Raw genomic sequence first — 20,575 nt, 5'->3', positions numbered from 1 at the left:
GCCCCTCCTTCCACTAACCGGGGCCTCATCCTCCTTTCACTGCTATTAAATATTTGCAATCATTAAAGTGCACATAATACAACCGGAATACAGTTTGACTTATCAAGATTGTATCCAAATATTGGAATGTAAAATGCGTACAAAATTTTGCTTGCAGTGCTGCCAAACTGTCTATTTTGAAAGTCCGTGAAGAGATTTTTAGTTTTTCGAAGTGGCTTAGGTTCATTTCTCAGATCACGATTGAAATTGCCCAAACAACTTGTTCACGCCTCACATCCTTATGTCATTCTGAAAAGTTCCGTTATGCTCTGAGAAAGCAACAGACAAAAGCTGTGATATTAACACATTCGTCAAGTTGAGCTGAGAAACGCATTCTCGGCTCAACTCAACCAGAGCTACGCTCGCCACTTGTTTTTGCACGTGTCCAGGTTATGGTACAACATCACACGTCCGACTTTTCAAAGGAGCATGACGAGAGCTCCTGTATGTCCCTAGGCGGGATTAGATGCACGGGACCGGTGTTTTTCGCCAGTGTTTACGTTAAACGCGAGATGATGTGCGCATCTCCCTCAGCACGGCGGCTCATGGCAGCTGGCGTCGCTGACAGCTAGCCAAGCAAGCAGGCAGGCAGGCAGCCGGGCGGGCGGCCATTGTTTTCCAATGTTTTTCACTCTGCCAGCTCTGATCCCTGCTAAGGTACTTAGCACGCCATTGTTGTCTAAGTATGCTATTTTCTGGCTGGGCACCTCCACTATGGAATAGGCTGCTTCATTTTTTTTTTGTTACACTGAGTGTCATGCTAATCCCACTGTGTGATATGTATATGTGTCAACAGAGAAAGAGAGAGCGGGAGTCTGAGCTCAAGCAATAAAGGTTGGGGGATGGCAAAAAGACTGATAGACAAGTCCCATTCAGCCCTTGCTGTCCTCACTGACACCAAATTACCATTTATCAAAACCAAACAAGCACTATAATCTGGACAATTTCAAGGTATCTTCTAACTATATAACGATACACAAAGCGGAGTCGCATTATGACATATAATCCCGTCAGTCTCTCATTATTTATATATTTAAGAAATACAATCTCGTTCACTTACTTTATTGTCGTTGTTTCAACGAAGTGTCATATTTTTACGCACCCAAAAAATTCTATCGTTAAAACTCTTCAAACATTCCCTTTACTGGAATAAAAAAATGAAGTGGTGTCAAGACAGCCCAGTGCAACACACACATTTGATTCGAAAGAAAGAATTTTGTGTCTAAGTTTGCATTTGCGCAGCATGTCTGTTGTTCTGCCAAGTGCTGTAAGATCTTTTCTTTTCCAACTGCTGTGTGCATGTTTCTTTTGCCCCTCCTGAAGGTGGAACAGAAAATCTTTAGCAGCGTTATTAAGCCCAATATAGAAACATATTTGAACCCCGGTCCCCCGCTAAGTAGATTATAAATATTTCTTAAAGCATGTCATCATCATCATCATATCCTGGGCGCCGCAGAACTTGCCGGCCATTTTTTTTCCTGCCTTTGCAGAAGAAGATGATAGTTAATTCAGCGGCAGTATGGTAATGCGAAGGGAGCTCCCTATCAGACCCAGCATCACACATACTAACAAGCTTAGCATAAGCCCGGCCCGGAATGCTATGAGGTTTGAGTTTCTGGAACCGGTGCGCTCTCCGCAGCCAAATCTCACTTCAGCAGAAACGGCTCGGGTGATTGCTCTGCTTAAAAAAATTAGTGCTAGTGCATGTATATTTTTTGCATGGACAGGAGGTTTGTACCTTGCATGGAAAAATGCGTGGTATGTAAAAAAAAATTGGAAAGGCAAAAATCGTCTTGAGCGCGCTAATCAGCTCTGCAAAGCTCATAATGTGTGTTAGGAGATTTCCGTTAAAGCCTTACAACATTGTTGACTCATTTAAAGATGCCAACTTTGTTAACAAACGCGCACGTGTTAAGATGGTGTCTCTTCTCGCTGTAAATCGCAGCGGATCTGCCGTAAGCGCGTTACACCCCGGGGCTGATCGGCAAGCGCCGTGTGATCCCGGCCGGCCTGCCGCTGCGAGACAACATGCAAAATCCTGTTTGTGTGACTCGGCTGCTCTCGGCTCAAAGACGAATCTAAGCAGCCCCAAAAGCCGCAAAGGTGGAAAGCCGAGAGATGAGGCCAAGGAGTGCTTGGTGGTCAGGTTAGCCGGCGCCACATTTGTCATTTAGCCAAAATACCTCTGAACGTATTACAAAAATGGCCCCGATTGTTTGCATTTTACGGACATGTAACTTTTTTCCTGCTCTCGGCACTCGATATCAAGAAACAGCTTAACAACAATTAATGTCCAAAAGTAACTTTTGTCTTCATGTCCGTCCCTGTTTCCTATCCAACTGTTCCGCCGCAGCTTTGGCACTTGTAGCAGGTCTCGTCGAAAAATTAATTAATAGGTAGTCCAAGTGCCATGGAAATTATACGTTTGGAGCCAGTGGAGATTGAGAGAAAGCGAGCGAGAGAGACGCGAGGACGTTTCGCTCTCATTAAGAGAGCAGGCCGAGTGGAATTAGTCTGAAAATAATGACAGGCCGCACTATCTCGTGTAAAAACAGCCCTGTTTTCCTTTCCTCATTCATGAGCACTAGTAATTAGTTTTGGCCCCAAAACTGTCACCCTTTACTCGAGCAAAGGCAGATGTGATTGGAGGAGCAATTTAATCTTGCTTTAATGAAGAACTAATGGACGCATTGCAAATTACTCCCCCCCCCCTTCCCTCATCTCTGCATGTGATTGAACCGGGGCTTGAGAAAAAAAAAATCCATTTCCTGCTTTTGAAAAGATCAAGAGTATCTTTGATAATGGCGAGCGCGTCACCGGCAGCTTCAGCACATTGAGCCAAAAAGCTCTTTTAGCCAAATCACGATTCATCGGGAAGCCGGCCACAATTAGCGACAAAACAAGGGGGCAGGGGGGTGGGTGACGCTTTAGGGGCCCAGGTGAGCAGAAAGCCTCTCATTGCTGCCGGCCGCCACCTTGTTAGCAACAAGGTGTCGTGCTCAAACAATAAGGCCTCGATAAATTAGCCCAGGAAAAAAATAACATAACACTAATTTTCAATTACACCTATAATGCACTCGCGATCGGAGAGTCAGATTGAACATGTGTGGAGGAGAACAAACAGAAGCGTCGTCTCTTCTGTGGCTTGAATTAGATGTCGATAATTGCACTGTACATTTCACTCCACTGTGAGATACAAAATGTATCTTGATGCTGGATGATGTTTGGCCATTATTCCATTTTGTCGGGTTTGTATACTTGGCCACGTGTGCAGCTGATCCGAGTGCACTGGAGCCTGAGTCCAGTTTCAAATCGGCATCACCAATGGATGAGGATGTCGAGACGACGGAACAACATCAAGGCCAAATGTTAGTCCTTGAAACGGGTGAAAGGGGATGTGAGAAGTACCGAGTTTCAGACATGTGGAACATGTGTATCTGCGTTGGCGTGAGTGTGGGCGCGTGCGCAGGCATGTGTGTGCGTGCGCGTGCGTATTTGACGACAGCAAGCCTAATGGGAGTGAGCTTAACTTCGTATTGCCTTGCCACATATCTGATTACTGGCACCAGTAATTTTCTCTCCTCAATAAGGAAGAAATTGGATAGGATGAATGAAATTTGGCTGTCATATTGCAATGATGGTGCAGCAGGGAGATTATGTGTTTCACATAATCGTTCATCATTTCTCAACCAGTGTTCAGGCTTAGCATAATGGAATTTGTAAACTGGTTTAAATCGGAACGTGAGGAGGGCCCACTATCAGGCAGACCAAGTGGAATGTGTTCGCCCTGGAATGACACACACACACACACACACACACACACACACACACATGCACGCACACGCACACGCACTCGCATTCGCACACGCACACACACACACACACACACACACACACACACACACACACACACACACACACACACACACACATACGATTCATTCAAAGCCAGTTGTCCACTCTGGCTCTTCAAAGTGAAAATATCACAAAAATTGGCATAACATGTACAGTATACACGTGGCGGTAAATCAGTGACAAATACAATGACTTGAACATGTTTTAGAAGCCGTATGACATGCTTTCACTTGCCAATATGTGCATATCACAACTCTGCTAGTTATTTGTGGATATAATTGATCTGTAATTATTTAAATTCTAATTTTGAGGAATTTTAAAGGAAAGTTGAACCCTCAGAACCCAGGCAATACTGTGCTTAAGGTAAATCAAATCAATTAGTTATATCGTCTGTACTATTAGTCTTTGATTCTCGGCAAATCGCTTGTGAGCTAAGTACTGAATAAACCAAATTTAATTAAAATATGAGAGGTGTGTCAGCCCGTGTCTTTGGATTCTGTCTGCTTTCCCAATATTGTTCTCTGGTTTAGTGTCTCGTGGGTGGCAAATCAGGATTAACATGACTTCACTGTCCACATCCAGCAAGAGGACTGATTCCCCAGGAGGTGAGCTCATGGCCACTAGGTGTCACAGTAGTTGTTTGGGACTGATTAGCTTGCTAGACTGAAACCTGATTTGGGGTAGCTCAAAATACCCTAGAGCGGCACAGTGGAGAACTGGCTAGGACGTCCGCCTCACAGTGCAGAGGTTGTGGGTTTGATTCTGGCTTCCTGTGTGGACTTTGCATGTACTCCCTGTGCTTTCGTGGGAATCGTCCGGGTACTCCCACATTGCAAAGATAAGCATGGTAGGCCGATTGATCAGTCCAAATTGCCTGTAGGTGTGAGTACAAATGATTGTTTGTCTGTGTGTGTGTGTTTGTGTGTGTGAGTGCGTGTGTGCGTGTGTGTGTGTGTGCCCTGTGATTGGTTGGCAACCAGTTCAGGGTGTCTCCCGCAATCACATAAACTGATGATGTCAAATAGGGGGCCGCAAAATATCACCATGTGGGCCACAGGTGGCCCTGGAGCCGCCTATTTGAGACCACTGTCCTAAACCCAGCGGCTTGATTATGACATCCATCCATCATGTATGTAATATTTACTGAACCACCATTCAATTATTAAAGAAATGTATCTTCATTAACTTGTCTTTATTTTGTTAGAAGCTGTTGTGCAGCAGTTGTGTACTTTAGCTTGCGACCGTGTGTGATATAGATTTATATGATCATTTTACAAATATGCAATTTCTTGAACCAGATTGAGGAAATTTGGCGTCATAAAATAATATTAGTAATTGTTGCAGTTATTTATTGACATGCTAGTGTTGGTGCTTTAAGGAGCACCTGTCATCCCAGCATCCTTTGCGTGTCCAATATGGAAGAACTGGAGGTGGAGGTTCGTGGCTCCAACGGGGCTTATTACAAGGTAAATATCGGCTTGTTAACATGCTACTACCTTATCACGACGTTCTACGTTGCTGTGCGTTAGCTGAAACCCCGAATGGATTTTTGCGGCAGGTTCTAACGCTTAATGTTTGCTAGCAACCGGCATTAGCTTTGCTAGCTGCATTTAGCAAGCTAAGCTAGTAGCCCGGCCGCCGAATCTTCGTCATTTCTTCGGCATCTTCTTTGGGCCAGAACGCCCAAAAAACAATTACAGTCGGCAGGCTCGCCTTTATTTCCCCCCCGCTTGACATTTTTCAAGCGTGCTATTTAACTGTGTTTTTAAGTTGGCCAACTTTTAGCCACTGACGTCAAAGAATGAAGTCACAGAGGAGTTTGGACGTGTTCGGTGCATTACGTTGACTTTCGGGGCTAACGGAAGCGCCGTCGGTTCTTTTCAATGTGCACCATAGCGTCGTGAAAGCAGAATTGTTGACTCTGAATAGAGTAATAAGACTCTAAGACTGCAGCCCTCTCTTGTTCGATAGCCGTCGAAGCTTTTTTTTTTTTTTTTTTAATTATTATTATTGTTATTTTTCTACGTGTGAGCCAGTTGCTCCTTGTCAGTCATGAGCAGCTGACGGAAGAGGGGTGGTCACTGATACTGAAACCTTCAAAGCTATTTCTAGACGAGCTGCCAGAGTAAAATTGCCACCCTAGTTGCATGGCTACCCCTGCCCAGTTGTGCTCCAACTGATCACGAAACTTTGATCAGTTTCATTCAACCTGGATAAAAAGATATTTTAGTAGAATCAAAACATTCCTCTTCCCATCCATATGTTCACTGAGAAAAAGAACAAAAGAACCAGACTTGACAATTCAATGCTTAATAAAGTATTTAATTCCTTGGCTCACTGGCTTGTTATCATGTCCAAAAACATGTATGTAAAAGATTTCTCATTTGCCTCGACGTGTAAATATTATGAACTGAGTGTATGCCCACCTCCAATTTAATGAATTTGTTGAGCAGTGCAAACTTTTTAGATCTTCTTTTGTTAATCTTTTATTCAGCATGTGTTCTGCATCCCCGGGGTGTGTTATGTCACACGCAAACAACTTCAGCAAATTATGTTTTTTTTTTTTTGGAACAATTTTGATTGACAAAAGATTCAAAAGCAAACAGTTTGGATGAATTCAAACAACTACTCTCAGGATACAAATTAGAATACTTTCGATCAAATAAAAAGGAGCATACTCAACACAGTGGTTCGTGTTGGAGGTACCGAACCCTACCAGTTTCATTTGCGCATTCACCAAACCCCTCTTTAGTGAAAAATAGAATTTTTTTTTCTCAAATTCAAGACATACATTTTTTTTTTACTGGTGCACAAACTGAGCCGTGCATGGACATCACCTAGTTCAAAGAACAAAACCAACACGTTGCATGAACTCACAACAAATTACATACCTGCAAATCAGTGTGATTTCTCCTGTTGCCTTTACGAGACCAGTTCAGATATGCATCATCACGAATTTACACGATAAATCAGGTGTGTTCTGACCTACGCAGTGAATGCTCTGCCGAACCCCTGAGACAGACTCACCAAACCTAGGTTAAGAACCACTGCTTTAAAACAATTGAAGAAAGAACCATTTCTAAAGATGATTTGTTGATATCAAGTTTTATTCTTACTGAGTGACGTATTGATGCGCGTTTCTATTTTTCAAGGGCTTCGTTAAAGACATCCACAATGACTCTCTCACCGTTGCCTTTGAGAACAAGTGAGTTTGCAAGTTTCGGGTGTCCTGTTTTGAAAACGCTCACTGCGCTCGTCATCGGCCACATAATTGTTTTATTTTCAGTTGGCAACCGGAGCGCCAAGTGCCCTTCGGTGACGTGCGTATGCCACCGCCCGCCGATGCCAAGAAAGAGATCCGAGAGGGTGAGGAGGTGGAGGTATGCACAAATCACTCGCATTTAGTTTTCTTTCTTCCCGCTTTTGCGGCCTGTGAGTGTATTGGTCTTATTTTTTGGCAGATCCTTTCCCGGGCCAATGATCTAGAACCTTGCGGCTGGTGGCTGGCTAAAGTCTGCATGACCAAAGGCGACGTGAGTCTTGCCTGACTGAAATGGACCCGATTTGCGGCGTAGCCAAAAACCGGCACGACGATTGACCAATTAAAATATCCGTGAGTTGTTTTCTTGAATCGCTTTGCCCGTTTTCTTGTTTTCCAGTTCTTTGTTATAGAATATGCGGCCAGCGATGCCACCTACAACGAGATTGTGACATTCGAACGCTTGCGCCCGGTCAACACCAACAAGGCCATCACCGACAATTACTTTCACAAGTGCACCGTCGCTGTTCCGCAAGATCTCCAAGAAGCGTGAGTGCCAGAGTACTTTCGAGTGAAACTGAAAAGGAATGTACCGAGGACACATTTTTGGATGTTGATGCGCTGATCCATGTCAGGTGTCAGACGGACAACGCCCACAAAGACTTCAAGAAAGCCGTCGGAGCGTGTCAAGTCTCTTACTGTCCCGAGACCAGCCAGCTGCTCATTGTGGTAACCAGCCGTCTTCCCTTCGCTCGCACTCACGAAAACATCTATTTCAGTTGTCCTCGTATCCTCTAACAGCGCCTAGGCTGGTAATGTAATTTTTCTTTTTCTGCTTGTAGTCTACCAACGAGTCAACAGCAAAGCGCGTCTCTTTGCTGAGTGACATGCACCTCCGCAGCCTCCGAACCAAAGTGATGCTCATGTCTCGCAACCAGGAAGCGACAAAACATCTCGAGGTAGCGTTGCAGCGAGCATTGGAGAAGGCTGAAGAATTTGGACGCTTCTGTTGACTTGACTAAAGTTGCTTATCGACTGTGCGCTTAGAATTCCAGACACCTGGTGTCGTCCTTCCAAGAAGAGTTTGCGGTGAGGACAGATTTGATGGGGCTGGCCATCGGCAGTCACGGCTCCAACATTCAGCAAGCGCGTAAAGTCGCGGGCGTCACCGCCATCGATTTGGATGAGGAGACCGGGACCTTCAGAATTTATGGAGAGGTCCAATTCTTCTCACAAAATTGCTTGTTTGCATGCGTGAGCAGCGCAGATTTAGTTCTCATTCCGGCGTGCAGTCGTTGTGCGGCTTTTGTCACCTGAATGTTTGCACATTTCTTTCTCCTGTTGGTTTGCGCATAGCGAAGCTCTCATGCTTGGTTTTTCAGACGGCAGAAGCAGTGAAAAAGGCAAGGAACTACCTAGAGTTTCTGGAGGATTCTGTCCAAGTACCAAGAAACCTTGTCGGTATGTACACACGCTTAGAAATGCATATTTGACTCACGTCCCCCCCCCCCCCCCCCCCCCCCTTTGAGAATCATGCATACTTTGGGTAGCATTTGTAAAATAAGCTCCTCCCACTTATCAGACAGTGCTGCATTGTCCGAAGAACACTTTTGAAATCTCGCAATTTATTTCAATACCCCTCTAAAGCAAAACTGTTGCGGCGAGATTTTAAATTGCTCTCTGTCCTCAGGTAAAGTCATTGGTAAGAGTGGAAAAGTCATTCAGGAGATTGTGGACAAGTCCGGAGTGGTGCGGGTCAGGATAGAAGGGGACAATGACAACAAGCAACCTCGACAGGAAGTAAGCTGCTTTTTTAAAATTTGCTCCTCCTCACACACCAAAGGTTTCTTACCAACACAGGTTTGCCATGACATTGACTGCCCAATACTGACCTGCACGTTGGTTTTCTTTGCTTTTGTTGACACAGGGAATGGTCCCCTTCACCTTTGTCGGTACTAAGGAGAGTATTGGCAATGTCCAGGTCTTGCTGGAGTACCACATCTCTTACCTCAATGTAAGAACGTGCGTGTGTTTGTGAGTGCGTCCTGGATTTGCCATCTTTATTTTCAATTCTGTAAATGAATCCTTTTTCAAATCTGTGTTAAAAAGGCTTGTGTCCACCAGATGATTTTCTGGCTGAATTTTGTGAATTGACACCATCAGCCAAATGTCTCCATGGAGCTCGACATTAAATTGTGGAAATAAAACTGTAGTGTAGCCAGTGGAAATATTGGCAAAGTCACCTCTAGGGATCTGGTTGAGGGGGTTCTGCTAGTTGTTAGCCGTTTGAGACATTGTTTTTATTGATTATTTTAATATCTGCAGCAATCAGTGTTAAACCAGCACTTTTTGGTGCAACCTCCCTTCCTTCCTTTGAATTTATTGTTTGGCTTTTTCATTTCCCTCTGCATCCCTTTGGCATTGTGTCTTTTGCTATTTGCATGTGGTGTGCCACGGTGGCATTTCACCAGGTAGATGATGGAGCTCCTCACGCAGCTAGAGGAAGAGCTGAGAAAGATTGGCAATAACGCGCAGCAACGCAGCCTAGCACGATTAAGTGGCACAGCATGTGTAGATGTGTGCATGATGAGTTTGTAACATTTGTAAAGTGTCTTTGTTTTTTTTTTTCTTAAATTCAGCGCTTTGCCTCATTGTCCCTTTGTCATCCAACTAGGAGGTTGAGCAACTTCGTCTGGAGCGGATGCAGATTGATGAACAGTTGCGTCAGCTCACGCAGGGCCACCGGCCCGGAGAGAGGGGCGAGCGAGGAGAGAGGGGCGAACGAGGCGGCGAACGAGGCGGCGAGCGAGGCGGCGAGCGAGGTGGCGGATACAACACAGACGGCAGCGCCAACGCTTCGTCGTCATCCTCGCACGTCGGCCGCTCCTACAACAGTCGAGGGCGCGGCCGCAGAGGCCACGGCTATGGCGCCGGTTACGGTAGGCACTCGAATCTCCTGTCTGCTATCTGACCATATCTGTAGAGATTTCTGCTCTATCAGCATCGAAGCACATTTTTGTCTCGATGGCGGTCACGTTTGCACATGACCCCTTACGCAATCGACTCTACACAATTGGCCGCCAGGCACCAACTCTGAGCACTCCAACGCATCCGAGACTGACTCGGAGCGTCGAGATGAAGTCGGCGACTGGTCTCAGGCTGCTGACGAGCAAATGAGGCGAGTAGATGAACACGTTCTACTGGTGTTTTAGTTGGCAAATATATCATTTCAGATATACATTTGTTTTTCCTTTTTTTTCGTACCATTCGGGAATCTCCTGAAATTCCTGATGGCCACCTTCACCTGATTCTGGCGGGTTTCATTTTTAAATCTCACGTTTCACCATTGCATGTTCCCATGAAGTTTTCAAAACATTGGGTTGCATTTTCTTTTTCCATAACTTTTCAAGGACCTGTAAGAATGATTTCCATTACAGTGAGATTTCACCACAGTCTTTCAGTCGAACAACTCTCGATTCAGATCGTTGATTGAGTAAATTGATCCATTGGTTGGCCTCCTTGCAGGGAAAGAGGTTCGCGTCCACAGAGGGATGGCCGTAGGAGACCGGGACCCGGCAGGGGACGAGGAGGGCGAGGAAGAGGAGGTGGATACAATAACAGTGCAGGTAAATGTGCGTCAAAATTTTGCTCCTGCTCAACAACATTGTAATGTGAAAGAAGCTGATGCCTTTGCAGCGGGGCCCCGCGGCGACGTCACGGAGACGGACCAGACCGCCGACACAGATGCGAGCGAGTCCAACTTGCTCACCACCCGCCAGCGACGTTCTCGACGACGCAGGACGGACGAGGACGCCACCATGATGGACGGCATGAGCGAGTCGGACAACGCCTCCATGAGCGAAAATGGAATCGGTACGCAAGTCTTTAAATGTGTGACGATTTCCCGTCCGTTAGTTTTTCTTTGCTTTCTATACGGCTTTGAAAAAATAAACACTTAGCTTGCGGCTTCATGTAAAATGAGCCAGCTCGGAGCAAGACAAACGGCTTGCCCGAACGCCGTGTTTAGCATGAACTCCCTCTCGCCACCCTCAGATGAGGCCGAAGCTCAACCGCAGCGTCGCAATCGTAGTCGGCGACGTCGTGCTCGCCTGCCTGACGACAGGCAGCCAGGTAACCCATGACTTCTGCGCAAAGGTTTTGTTTGACGCGCCCTTTCCAAACTAATCACATAAACACATTTGTGATGATACTACTTTGCCGTTTCCTGGGAGCTTGAGCTTAATGACTGAATGTGGCTGCCTTTTTAAAAAAATATATATATATTTTTAACCTCTCGGCATTCTCCTCATCAGCACTTGTAAGACCTTCACTAATAATGTTTTTGCAACGGTTGTCTGGCTGCCGTTTCCTCTGACACACAAGTGGTGTGTCTCAAGAGCATGCGCTTTTTATTGCCTTTAGTCTGCATGGGTAGAACAAAAAAAAAAACCTACAGACAGAACTTCTATGTGAAGGCACGATGGTTTTATCAGGGATAAATTCAAGACTTGTGTTTTTTTTCATTAATTCAATTTGAAGTTTAATTAAAGACTAACCTCCACATGTTCCTATAGTCAATAAAGTATAAGGAACCTTGATGGTTCAAATGTACTAAATAGAGCCATCACAGTATTGTGACATACAGAAAATTCCTTTCGAAAGCTTCATCCTGTAATGCTAAAGTTTAAAACATCAAACGATTGAGTCGTCGTCAAACAATCGAGGCGAGAGAGTGAAGTCAGGTTCCCCTTTTCCGGCATGTTCCGTATGCTCAGCTCGCGGCTGTCCAAATAAGCGCCCAAAGGTTCACTCCTCCCTGGACGGCGATGGCCAATCGCTCGTCTCATCTGCTCTGTGCACAGTGACGGTGGCCGACTTGATGTCCCGGGCTGACTCTCAGAGCAGACGGATGCCGTCGCCCAAGGAGGCCCACGTCAACCAGGATGAGGTTTCACACTACAATCTTTTTTCCTTTGGCGGCAAATAGCTTACCGAGCATCCAGTCCTGCCTTCAAAGCGGGATTTGAGCTTTGGCCATTATGTGATGAGTTTTTATTTGATTTTCTTTCCCCTCCAGGGTCAGGGGGACACCAGAGCAGAGCACAGCCCCGAGGCTCCCTCCACGACCACCAACGGTTCCGACAACGGCACCACCCAAGAGGACCCGGGCTCCACCGAGGGGGTAACCAAAGTCCCGGACAAAGGTGACCAGGACCCCAAACCTGTTGTCAATGGCCTCTCCTAGTCAAATCCCAAAACATGGTTTCCAATTTTTCAGCTAATCTGGCTGGTATTGTTTGAAATCTGCTTTTGTGTGAATCTCTGTTTTTAATGCAGAAAGAACTGTCCCCTATCTCCCCCCCCTCCTTTTTTTTTTTAAAAAACTTTGAAATTTGAAGCGGTGTACATTTAGCGGTCTGTATTCCCGCCACATCTTTACACTCTTGTCCTGCTATCCACGCGGTTCGTCTTTTTACAGTAGTTCTTCCTGCATAAGCTGGCCAAAGACGCGCACTGCGATTATGTAAATGTTCATTTTCACTCGCAAGGATGACTGTGAATGCAGTACTTGGAAGTAGTCAGGGATTCCACTCCAACCCACCCTGTGGTATGAATGCAGCTCTTATTTTCAGGTGACATTTTAGCAGTTTTTTTTTTTTTTTAATGTCCGCCTTCATCGGGTGGACTTCCCAAACATTTTCTGGACATTTTGGTGCATCTGAAGTTGCTATACCACAGTCGAGCGGATGAATTGGAAGCCCTGCATACTTGACATTGACGTGATCAGCTGTCGTGCCTTGAGAATAGTTTGAACATGATGCCTGAAACGCACAATATCTGAAACCTTTTCACGCGTTTGATGGTGGTTTGCCTACCACAGTTGGACCAGATGAGCTCTTTTTTTTTTTTTTTTTAATATAAAATGCTCTCTTGCCACTGTGAAGCGACAAAAAGCAACAACCACTAAAGACCCCGAAAAGTCACTCGGATATCTTTTCAAGTCAGGTGTGACTGTTCTTAATGTTTGTTGAGTTTGGCATAGCTGCTTTCTCTTTTTCAATATGCAACCACTTTGTTTGTGAGGAAATGTTACAGCGTACCTGGAAAAGAAACCTTGGAGTCATTTCCTTTGCACTGAAACATCGTTTTCTGTTAAGAGTTAATTGTAGTTGGAAAACTGCCTTGTGTGCTCAACACAGATGTAGCCGATTTCTTTTTTTGGCTGGGAACTGATTGACTGTTTCCCCAAAAGGCTTATTTATTTTAAAAATGTACAGTATTTAAAAAAACATTAAAAAAAACCCACCTCTTGACTCTAAACATACATGAGGACATGATAAATTTGGACTACTGAGTTATGGCAGTGCATGTTTTTCTGTTGGATGGGCAACAGTATTTTGATTTTTTTTTCTAAAGGATCATTCTGGTTGGTTGATGTGCAATATGTTTTGTATGCAGGTAGTTCTTAAATAAACTTGATCTTTCATGTAGATCACCAAACTGTGTACTCTTATAAACAGGAACATCAATGAATGGGGACATTGAGAATCTTGAGTCATACTGAACCTAAAAATCACAAAACAAGAAAGCTCTATTTACAATGTGATTTATTTGAAAAGTCCATAAACTATCGCTCAAGTGCAACAATATGAATAATGTTGTAGCTGCTTGGTTCAGTCTTCTCACTTCTTTGCTTGACCTTCAATTAGATCTTTAGCCTCGTTAATCTTGGCTGCTAGGTAGGGAGAGCCACCTGCAAGAACATAAGAATATTTTGTGAAGCGCAAACTTGGAATCCTTGAGCTCATGCTAAGAGCGCTCTCCAGGAAAAAAAGTTACGCTTTTCACCAACCTCTGTCTGGGTGGTTTAGTATCATCAGTCTTAAGTGGGCTTCACGGACCTTATTCCAACTGGTAGTGGGACTGAAAGACAGTCGTTTTGGCATATGACCTCATGCAAAGCAAGACTAAATGTTCACAAAGACTTAGCATACCTGACACCTAAAATCAATGCGGCTTCTCTCTTGGTCATCTTTGGTTCAAAACCACCTCGATAGTAACCCTGTCCAAAGGCCTACAATATATATGCACATTTGTAAAGACTTTTATCCTCAAATCAAAATCATAAAGGTCTATGAGCACTACAGCAGGAGCCTACAACAGTAACCCATCAGACTAGCTGCTGGGCCCTAGCAGGTCGGTGTCTTTTATTTTATTTTTTAAAAATTGTATAATACAGTGACACCTTGGACAGGTCACACATTAAGAGGACAATTTGTATCTTGCACCTGCCAATTAAGTATCACCTAACCAAAACAAATACGTCATACAGAAATACATTTAAATTATAATGAACCTCACAGTCTTGGGGAAGCTCTGAATGGCCTGTTTGACTTCGGGCTGCATCTGCTTGATGGCCTGCATAACAGAGCGACCTGGTGAGGAAGTGGAGAAGGCCATACCAGGGTCAAGGGCGCAAATGACAAACTTAAGGGACTTAATAAGGGTGCGCTTCCAGTACTTGCCTACAAATCCAGCTGCAGCCAAAGCTAGCCCCACTGCCACCACGGAACTGGCCTGATCGAGTGTAGACCGGCAGCAGGTAAAAATCACGACAAACAAAAAGTACGAAATGTCAATGCATACAAAAGAATTCTCGAAATGTAAGTACGGCGCACGCATACACAAATAGATATTTTAGTCGAAACCGAATTTGTCGTTCGCTTTGGATACATTTGATAATGCACACTCGAACGAAGCCTACGTTAGCCTAGCCATCTCGTCGAGGCATTTCTAAACGTTACAATAAAGGGGGCTCCCTCGTTCTAGTAAGTAATAAATATGAAGTTATACTCGCCATTTAGCTGTATGTTTTGTTACAAACCGATGAAGGGAATCACTTTTGACCTCATGTTTGCCCGCGTCTGTGTTTGTGTCGGAAATTGTGACTAAGTGACGTAAAAAGCCGGCGATCAAAGTCTGTCGCCGAGATGATTGATAAGTTCACAAAATAAAAGATTTAAAATTATTTTAAAACTAGCTTGTACTATTACGAAACAAGCAAAGACTGAAATTGTTTGGGATTTTCAGACATTTATTCACTTGGCACACATTGACAAATATTTTTTTTTCATGCAATATATATTTGAACAAATTACTATTTCGTATTGCTAACAATTAAAGGGAAATGTGCTTTCGGCAGTTTGCAAACATATTTTTAAGGTTGTGTTAAACTTATAATCATATTAATATAATATCTAGTATTGGAGTGCTCGTGTGGATTGGTGGGTGGCGAAGTGTTGTGGATTGGGAGATAGCAACTCATGTGTTGAGTGTTGATCGCAATTTGGAGTCAGATCAATAACTAAAATTCGTAACCTAACACAATTTACAGTATCAAATATGAACGGCCATACAATAATTTTCACAGATGTTGATTAAAAGCACAACTGACAGTGGTCAATAGAAAAATATTTACAAAATACAGCAGAGAAGTGTGGCCATGAAGTTATTAGTTGAGGGCTTACGATGCCAAATCAGACAACATAATAGCTATTTCTTGCTGGCTATAATGCTCTAAGAAAATACATGATAAAGTTGACAACATGAAGAGAATTCTAAGCATATTAAAGTCTGTCGAGTGTGGTTGGTCCTCAGTCCACCTCTTCAACAATGGGCCCCTGGGTGCCAGCTCGCGCCTGCGCCCTGCAACCTTCGGCGGGCCCCGCCCCCTGATACAGCTTGCTGATGATCGGCTGGCACACTTGTTCCAGCTCCCTCTGCTTGTGCTGGAACTCGTCTCTGTCGGCCAGCTGGTTGTTCTCCAGCCAGCAGAGGGTCTGCTCGCACTTGTCCGTCAGCGTCTTCTTGTCCTCCTCACTCAAGCGGGCCGCCAGCTTCTCGTCCTGAATGCTGCTCTTCACGTTGAAGATGAACGCCTCCAGAGTGTTCTTGGCAGCAATCTTGTCCCGCTGCAGGTCATCCTCAGCTTTGTACTTTTGGGCGTCACCCACCATCTTCTCGATCTCCTCTCTGCTCAGACGACCTTTGTCGTTGGTGATGGTGATTTTGTTCTCCTTGCCGGTGCTTTTGTCTACTGCAGAAACGTTCAAGATGCCGTTGGCATCCACGTCGAAAGTGACCTCGATCTGCGGCACGCCTCGTGGCGCTGGCGGGATTCCACTTAGCTCAAACTTTCCCAGAAGGTTGTTGTCTTTGGCCATAGCTCTCTCGCCCTCCAAGACCTGGACGAGGACGTCGGACTGGTTGTCGGAGTAGGTGCTGAAGATTTGCGTTTGCTTGGTGGGAATGGTAGTGTTGCGTTTGATGAGCGGCGTCATGACACCTCCGGCGGTCTCGATGCCCAGCGACAGCGGCGCCACATCCAGTAGCAGCAGGTCCTGGACATTGCCTGAGGTGTCCCCCGTGAGGATGGCGGCCTGGACGGCTGCGCCATAAGCCACCGCCTCATCTGGGTTGATGCTCTTGTTCAGCTCCTTGCCGTTGAAAAAGTCCTGAAGGAGCTTCTGGATTCTCGGGATCCGGGTGGAGCCGCCGACAAGAACCACATCGTGGATCTGGCCCTTATCCATCTTGGCGTCCCTCAGGGCTTTCTCGACCGGCTCCAGGGTTCCCCTGAACAGGTCAGCGCACAGCTCGTCAAAGCGAGCCCTGGTGATGGAGGTGTAGAAGTCGATGCCCTCAAAGAGAGAGTCAATCTCTACGTTAGCCTGGGAGCTGGAGGACAGAGTCCTCTTGGCCCTCTCGCAGGCGGTGCGCAGCCTCCGCAAGGCCCTCTTGTTCTGGCTGATGTCTTTCTTGTGTTTCCTCTTGAACTCGGCCACAAAGTGCTCCACCATGCGGTTGTCAAAGTCTTCTCCGCCCAGATGCGTATCCCCAGCGGTGGCTTTGACCTCAAAGATGCCATCCTCGATAGTCAGGATGGACACGTCGAAGGTGCCGCCGCCTAGATCGAAGATGAGGACGTTGCGTTCTCCTGACCGGCCTTTGTCCAGACCGTAGGCGATGGCCGCAGCTGTGGGCTCGTTGATGATCCTCAGGATGTTCAGTCCCGCGATGACGCCCGCGTCTTTGGTGGCCTGCCGTTGGGAGTCATTGAAGTAGGCGGGCACCGTTACCACGGCCTCTGTCACCCGTTGACCCAGATAGGCTTCGGCTGTCTCCTTCATTTTCACCAGCACCATGGAGGAGATCTCCTCTGGGTAGAACGCTTTGTCCTCACTTTTGTGTTGCACCTTGATTTTGGCCTTCCCTTCATCGGCGACCACCTCGAAGGGCCAGTGCTTCCTGTCCGCTTGCACCACCGGATCGTCAAACCTCCTTCCGATCAGTCTCTTTGCGTCAAACACTGTGTTGCCGGGGTTCAATGCAACCTGGTTCTTCGCGGCATCACCGATCAGCCTCTCTGTGTCGGTGAACGCCACATAGCTGGGCGTGGTTCTGTTGCCCTGGTCGTTGGCGATGATCTCCACTTTGCCATGCTGGTAAACACCCACGCAGGAGTACGTGGTACCCAGGTCGATGCCGATAGCTGCGCCTTTTGCTGATACCATTTTGCTTGCTTGACTGTCAAAATACCGACCTGTAAGGTCAAAACAGCAGAACGTTAAACATTGTGTTAACATGTTTCATACCACAACAACACTGCAAAAGTTCTTCATCACACATCCAAAAGAGTACTAAGTGATTCCAGGATATCAATCATAATAAACGTATGATATTTAAAGAACTGTGATGCCATATAAGATGATTAGTGCTATTTTGAACTATCATAATGATCACCGAAAGCGCCACAGTGGTGTACAATAGTGATATGAGGAACCAGGGATGCTATATAGAACCCACTAGAAGTGCAATCTAGAACCTCCAAGGGACCTTTATGGAAGCGTAATAAAACATGTTAAATATCACAAGATCAACAAAAGATTCAACAAAATAAGAAGATACTCAACACGAGTCCAAAGATGTCAACAGCCCAAAGATGTCAACGATCCAGGGTAGAGCAGTGTGTATTTGATCAAATGAAAGCTAGTCGAATAAAAGCGACAACTTACTTTAATGGGCTCTGTTCGGTTTTTGTAGCTTCAGGGTCTTCTTGTTCTCCGTCTGTGAGGTCTTCTTGTTCTCTGTCTGTGAGGTCTTCCAACGTTGTGGATCTTGTGTCTTGTTAAAACTGGATGTAGGTCTCCCTCATCTACTTTTATACCCGCCGAGCTCTCACTCTGGGCGCTTCCAGACATTTCTCCGTCATTCCATTCGAGACTTTTCTCCGTCAAAACACGTTAGCGACATAAGTCACATTCTGTTAATACCTTCACAATAAAAGAACACGGAAGTGACTTATGGGCTACGGTAAACCGGATGACAGGAAACTACATTTATTGTGAAAGCTTTGGCGGATTATTCCACTAAACATTGACGTATACTTCACATGGAACACTCTGGAATTACGGAGATAAAGCGAGAACCGTGTAGACGTTCTATAAAAAGTGTGCTAATTGTTGTTTTGCTGAATGACGTTATTCATTTCAATCATGAGTGTTGTGAAAAAAATTATGAAAGCTTTGGCGGATTATTCCACTAAACATTGACGTATACTCACATAGAACACTCTGGAATTACGGAGATAAAGCGAGAACCGTGTATACATTCTATAAAAAGTGTGCTAATTGTTGTTTTGCTGAATGACGTTATTCATTTCAATCATGAGTGTTGTGAAAAAAATTAGTTTGATGTAGTTGTGTACATTTAATGTTATTTGAAATCCACTGATGTAATAACACGACTATAGTGTGTACTCTGCGTCAATAATATGAACACAAATAGAAATAACATTAATACTAATTATAGCGAGCTAAAATTATAGAAAAATAGCCTCTTTTTCCAAATCATTAACGCTCTACTCCCTAATAAATTTATTGGAATACACTTAAATAATAGACTTTGCATGTATTGTTAGACATATTTTGGGCCCAAATATCCTTAAGCCCCCCCAAAATAGTTTGGTGTTTGGAACAACTTAAAACACGAAATTCCACATGAATCCAGCCCCAGGATTGAATTTACAACCGAGCGGTTTCAACGTTTATTGCAAAAGCTACCTTTGACTGACATGCTTCATGTTTGTAACTACTTGTTGAAATAGGCAAATACTTGAGCGGGTAACTTGATTTAGGCCTGATATCAGTCACCATGAACAAATGACGTGACTATTGCCATTTGTGTGTAAAGCTTCTCATTCCATCGAGCAACTTGTTGCATATCTCTGCTCTTCTGGTGGTAGGGCGCAACAGAACTCGCCCGGTGTGCCAGTTGGGCGGCCAAGCTCAGACGAGCGAGCCCAATCAGGCAGCTTTTTCAAACCGATTTCAAATGAGCGTTTTACCCCCTAAATCGTATGGAATTACGGCACCGCTCGCGTATGGCCAAGTCGTTGGCAAGCAGCACAAAAGCCCACAGAAAGCTGCTATTTCCGTGTGTTTTATGAACCCAAGCAAGCAATTTAATTCTTTTGTTCACTGGAGTTCTACTTCATTGATTAACAAAAGCGGAGATATATTTTTCCTCAGCCCCTTTTGAAAAGCCTGAAATGTCAAGCCTTTTAAAGGAGATTATTCTGCCTGTGTGCAATGAATAGAGCCCAGAGTAACCTTTTGTCTACAATTAAATATTCCAGCATAAATATAAAAGGAAATCAGAGATGGGGAAGATTGAGTCAGGAGAGATTGGAGAGGTAGATCCTCCGGCAGATAGCAGCAAGAGCCGAGCTCTAATTAGATATGCCAGCCAGCCAGCCAGCCTGCCTGTGAGCAGTCGCTCTTCGCAGCACGTCGAGAGAGGAGACCGCCGCAGAGAGGACAGAGGAAAGCTATCTGCTCATCTGTCCGTCCGCCGGCTTCCTGCGGGCATCTGCAAGGTATTTCTAGCCTTGGCTTTCTAATGTTTGTTTTCCCGACGCTGGAAGGAGAGAGCGAGTGAGAGAGTGAAAGGCAAAGCCTTCTGGGAACTGCATAGCAAGAGGAGGATGCATGAAAAGTTGTGGGACTGTTTATGATTCAGAGGAGTGATGAGGAATGACAATATGGAACTTGAGCGAGCATCCCATTCTGCTCCTGAGGGGATCAACTGTTAGCATATTAAGTCTTGCTGCCATTTGAAAAGGTTTTCCACTTTGCATTTGTATTTTTCTTCACTGCCATAACTTTGCTTTCATGGAGGTGATAATTGAATGTGCTGATGAAGTTTTTCTCTTTCTCTCCTGAGCTTTTCGAGTCTTTATTGAGTTGGTCCGCTCGGCTGCAGTTTTACTCGGATGAAAGTGAGCAGCAACTCGTTAGACGGGTTTTGCTCCTCTGGCTTGTTCTCCGGAGGAGGAGTTTTAGACTCGCAAGGTTTTTTTTC

General features: G+C 45.1%; 3 protein-coding genes across 8 annotated transcripts in view; 2 read left to right on the top strand and 1 right to left on the bottom strand.

Moving 5' to 3' along the window:
* The first annotated feature begins 5,239 nt into the window (after positions 1-5,239).
* On the top strand, positions 5,240-13,654 carry fxr1 (FMR1 autosomal homolog 1). Of its 4 annotated transcripts, none has more exons than XM_068652110.1 (18): positions 5,240-5,360; positions 7,047-7,099; positions 7,181-7,274; positions 7,356-7,427; positions 7,554-7,702; positions 7,789-7,882; positions 7,996-8,112; positions 8,201-8,371; positions 8,536-8,614; positions 8,844-8,953; positions 9,075-9,167; positions 9,828-10,092; positions 10,238-10,331; positions 10,679-10,779; positions 10,835-11,026; positions 11,207-11,284; positions 12,016-12,101; positions 12,231-13,654. In XM_068652110.1, the coding sequence occupies exons 1-18, from the start codon at positions 5,310-5,312 to the stop codon at positions 12,396-12,398; spliced, it is 2,067 nt and encodes a 688-aa protein (XP_068508211.1). In that variant the 5' UTR covers positions 5,240-5,309; the 3' UTR covers positions 12,399-13,654. The 4 variants fall into 4 exon arrangements, with proteins under 4 accessions (XP_068508211.1, XP_068508210.1, XP_068508212.1 ...); XM_068652109.1 differs by having other exon boundaries at positions 9,072-9,167; XM_068652111.1 differs by having other exon boundaries at positions 5,241-5,360; positions 9,081-9,167.
* Positions 13,655-13,744: 90 nt separating this feature from the next.
* Positions 13,745-18,463, bottom strand: dnajc19 (DnaJ (Hsp40) homolog, subfamily C, member 19). Of its 2 annotated transcripts, none has more exons than XM_068652113.1 (6): positions 18,229-18,463; positions 15,012-17,756; positions 14,680-14,731; positions 14,516-14,589; positions 14,007-14,077; positions 13,745-13,907 (listed from the first exon to the last, which is right to left on the bottom strand). In XM_068652113.1, exon 2 carries the CDS (start codon positions 17,725-17,727, stop codon positions 15,808-15,810), a length of 1,920 nt encoding a protein of 639 aa, XP_068508214.1. In that variant the 5' UTR covers positions 17,728-17,756; positions 18,229-18,463; the 3' UTR covers positions 13,745-13,907; positions 14,007-14,077; positions 14,516-14,589; positions 14,680-14,731; positions 15,012-15,807. The 2 variants fall into 2 exon arrangements, with proteins under 2 accessions (XP_068508214.1, XP_049588261.1); XM_049732304.2 differs by lacking the exon at positions 18,229-18,463 and adding an exon at positions 14,149-14,228 and having other exon boundaries at positions 15,012-15,154.
* The window catches only part of sox2 (SRY-box transcription factor 2), a 60,299-nt gene continuing 54,354 nt past the window's right edge, over positions 14,631-20,575 (top strand). For both annotated transcript variants that reach the window (XM_049732299.2, XM_049732303.2), the window contains exon 1: positions 14,631-14,756. The gene's annotated coding sequence lies outside the window, so the exon portion shown is untranslated. The remainder of the gene's footprint in view (positions 14,757-20,575) is intronic.

Source organism: Syngnathus scovelli, chromosome 10 (genome assembly GCF_024217435.2).
Source record: "Syngnathus scovelli strain Florida chromosome 10, RoL_Ssco_1.2, whole genome shotgun sequence".
NCBI classification, from domain to species: Eukaryota; Metazoa; Chordata; class Actinopteri; order Syngnathiformes; family Syngnathidae; genus Syngnathus; species Syngnathus scovelli.
The sequence above is the reverse complement of the archived record's forward strand: the minus strand, read 5'-3'. Positions and strand labels throughout refer to the sequence as shown.